The sequence below is a fragment of the Lepus europaeus genome, chromosome X, assembly GCF_033115175.1.
Source record: "Lepus europaeus isolate LE1 chromosome X, mLepTim1.pri, whole genome shotgun sequence".
Classification (NCBI taxonomy): Eukaryota; Metazoa; Chordata; class Mammalia; order Lagomorpha; family Leporidae; genus Lepus; species Lepus europaeus.
The window spans coordinates 21,719,368-21,724,236 of NC_084850.1; the positions used below are offsets into that span (position 1 = coordinate 21,719,368).

At 45.0% G+C, this 4,869-nt stretch overlaps 1 protein-coding gene across 1 annotated transcript; it reads left to right on the forward strand.

Moving 5' to 3' along the window:
- The first annotated feature begins 1,355 nt into the window (after positions 1–1,355).
- On the forward strand, positions 1,356–1,976 carry PLAC1 (placenta enriched 1). The gene has a single exon (XM_062183007.1). It carries the CDS (start codon positions 1,356–1,358, stop codon positions 1,974–1,976), a length of 621 nt encoding a protein of 206 aa, XP_062038991.1.
- The last annotated feature ends 2,893 nt before the right edge of the window (positions 1,977–4,869 follow it).

Here is a 4,869-nt window from a genome sequence, read left to right on the forward strand (position 1 = left end):
ATTCCCTTCCTTCCTTCCTTCTATTTTTCCCTCCCTGTTTGTGCATTTGTCAGAGTACCTGGGTTCCAGTCCAAGCTCCAGCTCTAGATTCCAGCTTGCTGCTCATACAGACCCTGAGAGGCAGCTGAGATGGCTTTTGACATTCTGTTTGAGACACCTATTCTTGGCATGGCATTTTTCTTTCCACCGCTCCCTTTACCACTGTAAGGGGCAAAACAGAGCAGTGGAAAGAAAAATTCAGTGAAAAGGTTGAGGGTCAGTATTGGGGCACAGCTGTAGCTTGCAACACCGGCAGCCCACGTCGTTGCTGGTTAAGTCTGGTTTCTCTACTTCCGATCCAACTCCCTGCTAATGCAGCTGGGAAGGCAGTGGAAGATGGCTCATACTTGGGTCCGTGTTACCCATGTGGGAAACCTGGCTGGAGTTTCAGGCTCCTGACTTTGGGCCTGCCTCAGACCTGGCTATTGTGGACATTTGGGGAGTGAACCAGCAGGTGGAAGACACTCTGCCTTTCAAATCAATACATAAATCTTTACCAAAGACAAAAGCAATAGAGTCGTTCACTAAGATGATTTGTGAGAAGACTGTAGCCCTTAAAGCGGGAAGTGTTGCCAGGCTGAAGGCTGAATTAAACCCTATCTCCTGGGGCAGGCCTTTGGCTCAGCCATGAAGATGCCATTTGGGACACTCACATTCCCATATCAGAGTGCCTGAGTTCGAATCCTGGCTCCACTTCTGATTCCTGCTAATGCAGGAATGCACATCTTGGTGGGCAGCAAGTACCTGGGTCTCTGCCGTCCACACAAGAGACCCAGATGGAGTTTTTGGCTTCTGGCTTTGGCCTGTGCCAGCCTCGGCTATTAGGAGAGTTTGAGGAATGAATGAGTGGACGGAAGATCTTTCTCTGTTTGTCTGCCTTTATCTCTACCTATCTCTGTGCCTTTCAAAGAAATAAAAATAAATTTTAAAAATTAAATAAACTGTCTCCCATTTCATGTTGGGGTTACACACAGAGGTACACCACTCCTGATCCCTTTAAACTCTAATCATTTTGCATGTGAGGGATATGTGTTTTATATTAAAACAGCATGGGAAAATGGCTTTAAGAAGCCATTTCAGTTGTCTGTAAACACAAGAGTTCCAACAATGAAATTAAAATTCAGTTCCCTCTCATAAGAATGTTTTCCTCTTTTTAATACTTTAAGATTAGCCTTTTGCTTAAAAAAGGGTGTGATCATGTTTGAACTTTCAATAGGAATTAAGATGACTTGTCTCTTGTGTCTTTGTGTGCTCTAGAAATCCTCACTGGACACCTTCCTGTTTCCTGTGGGTTGTTAACTTGATCGGCTGCAGCGATGCATGTTGCCCAGTTGGTAGCAGGAACAGTCTTCCTGACCTCTGTGTTTTCAGCCTGTTCTGGACAAAATCCAATGACTGTGCTGTGCTCCATAGACTGGTTCATGGTCACGGTTCAACCCTTCATGTTGAACAACGATGTGTATGTACACTTCTATGAGTTACACCTGGGCCTGGGTTGCCCCGCCAACCACGTTCAGCCACACGCCTACCAGTTCACCTACCGTGTTACTGAATGTGGCATCAAGGCCAAGGCCATCTCCCAAGACATGGTTATCTACAGCACTGAGATGCACTACGCTTCTGTGGGCACATCCTCTCGGTATGCAATCCCAGTGTCGTGTATTGCTCCTCAGAAGTCACCCTGGTTCACTGTGCCTGCCTCCATGACAGTAGCCGGAGAAGGAGGAGCCACGGCCTCCACCGATGAGACAGGCCACAAGGGGTTCACCTTGGCGCAGTCTGACGAAGTGACTGACCATGCTTGTCTACCTTGTGTGGTCACTGAACAAGAGCGCCCCCCAGCTCCGTATCACCAAATAGAGATGGAGGAGGATCCTCCTGCGCAGTCCTCTCCCTTTGTCGATATCTCTGAGGATGTTTCTGCTTACTTGACTTGATCCCTATCTTTGCGCGCGGGGGTGGGGGAGGGGCTCATGAAAATGTTGTTTCTAGAATTCTATGTAGTATTTACTCATGTCAGATGAATACATGCCCTTGTGGCTCTCCTATGACCACTTTGGAGAATGGTTGATCCATCACAATGTCAAGAATAAAAGGGTTTTTTTTATATGTTTAATAAAGTTTTTGAAAAGAAAATAAAAATTCTAATGGCATTAAAAATAGCAGTTGGACATTTTTATTTAATAAACATATATGGTTTTACTCTGGTCCAGGCATTGTTCTAAGTGCTTTGCAAACATTAGTATCTGGTCTTCCTACTCTAGGATATTTCTCTCTCTTTTAAGGTCCTCGAAGAAAGTCTTCCTCAACTGAATTGCTCCGCCTGTATCCCCATTTCACTTAATGCTCTGAACTACTAAGGAGCTAGATGCATGCCTTCTTAGTTTGATCCACGGCTATATCACTTTTCATGCACGGAAAACAGAGGCCACGCTAAGGATTTATAAATTGTCAATGGTTCTAAGAATTGTTTAAATTGCATTCCACATCTTAGCAGCTAAATGGTAAGTTCCTGAGGCCAACAGCTGAATCTCAGACTTTATTTTTTTTTAAGATTTATTTATTTATTTGAAAGGCAGAGCTACAGAGAGGCAGAGAGAGAGAGAGAGAGAGATCTTTCATTGGCTGGTTCACTCCCCAGATGAGCGCAGCGGCTGGAACTGCGCTGATCTGAAGCCAGGAGCCAAGAGCTTCTTTCGGGTCTCCCACGTGGGTGCAGGGGCCCACGGACTTGGGCCATCTTCCACCGCTTTTTCAGGCCATAGCAGAGAGCTGGATCGAAAGTGGAGCAGCTGGGACTTGAACCGGTGCCCATATGGGATGCCGGAACTGCAGGCGGTGGCTTTACCCATTATGCCACAGCACCAGCCCCTGAATCTCAGACTTTAGTCACAGATAGATAATAATTGGAAAGGAATCTCTCAAACATACAGAGCATTTCAAAAAGTTCAAGAAAAAGTCAAAAGTATGATTAGGGGTCGGCACTGTGGTGTAGTAGGTTAAGTCTCCACCTACAGCACCAGCATCCCATATGGGTGCTGGTTCAAGTCCTGGCTGCTCCACTTCCAATCCAGCTCCCTGCTAATGGTCTGGGAAAGCAGTGGAAGGTGGCCCAAGTGCCATCATACTTTTTTAAAAAAAGATTTATGCATTTATTTGAAAGACAGAGGGAGAGACAGAGAGATTTTCTATCTGCTGGTTCACTCCCCAAATGCCCGCAACAGGCAGAGCTGGGCTGATCTGAAGCCGTGGAGCCAGAGGCTTTTTCCAGGTCTCCCACATGGGTACGGGGCCCCTGGACTGGGCCATCCTCTAACTTCTGTCTCAGGCTATTAACAGGAAGCTGGATCAGAAGAGGAGCAACCGGGACTTGAACTGGTGTCCATAGCACTAGCCCCAAGTTTAAAATTCTTAAGAATGATATACTACTATACTTCTAGTGATCTGTGACTGCTTTTTTTAAGATTTACTTATATATTTGAAAGGCAGAGTTACAGAGATAGAAGGAGAGACAGAGAAACGGAGGGACAGAGAGAAAGGCCTTCCATCTGCTGATTCTCTCTCCAAATGGCTGCAATGGCCAGGGCTGGGCCAGGCCGAAGCCAGGAGTCAGGAGTTTCTTCCAGGTCTCCCACGTAGATGCAGGGGTCCAAGCACTTGGGCCATCCTCCGATGCTTTCCCAGGCGCATTTAGCAGGGAGCTGGATGGGAAGTGGAGCAGCCAGGAATTCAACTGGCACCCATATTAGGTGCCAATGCTGTAGGCCATGGCATAACACACTGTGCCACAGCACAGGCCCCAGTCTGTGACTATTTTAATATTTACATGAGTGAGATGGACATCTCATCATTTGCTTATTGTTTAGAGTCGTGCCTATATTTCTGTTGAACTATTGACTTTTTACCGTTGAACTCTTTATTTAGTTGAGCATTAAGCCTCTAACGACAATGTAAATTTAAAATATGCTATTTTTAAAAACCCTTAAAAACAGAAGATATGAGTTTACTTTGGTGCAAAAATCTTTGAAATCCATGCATAGTTTTTCTAATTTTATTTATGGTAAACAAGTTTCATGTATTCTGTATATACAGATTTAGGAACACACTGATACTCCCCACCCTACCCTCCCTCCCACTCACGCTCCCACCCTTCCTCCTCCCCCCTCTCTTATTCCCTCTCTTAATTTTCACAATGATCTACTTTCAGTTTACTTTATACTCATAAGATTAACCCTACACTAAGTAAAGAGTTCAACAAATAGTAAGAAGAAAAAAACATTTACCATATATTACAAAGAATTTTGCACCAAAAAACCCTTAAACCTTTAATTCCATTTTCCACAGACTTTTTTGTTATACTCTCATAGATGATCAGAAAAACTTTACAAAGTTTGCCTGTCTAATTCACTTTTTTTAAAATGCACATAGTGTTCCATTGAGCATGGCTTCCCATCAGATTTTTTTTTAAAGATTTTATTTATTTGAGAGGTAGAGTTACAGACAGGTGAGACGGAGAGACAGACAGAAAGGTCTTCCTTCCCCTGGTTCACTCCCCAGATGGCCGCAACGGCCGGAGCTGCTCTGATCCGAAGCCAGGAGCTAGGAGCTTCCTCTGGTCTCCCATACAGGTGCAGGGTCCCAAGCACTTGGGCCATCTTCTACTGCTTTTCCAGGCCACAGCAGAGAGCTGGATTGGAAGTGGAGCAGCCAGGACTAGAACTGGCACCCATATGGCATGCTAGTGCCACAGGCGGAGGATTAACCCACTGTGCCACAGTGCCGGCCCCAGATTTTCTTTTTTTTTTTTTTAAGATTTATTTATTTATTTTG

Bases quoted from the DNA above. Each gene is read 5' to 3' on its own strand.
- PLAC1 (XM_062183007.1), top strand. From the start codon at position 1,356: ATGCATGTTGCCCAGTTGGTAGCAGGAACAGTCTTCCTGACCTCTGTG.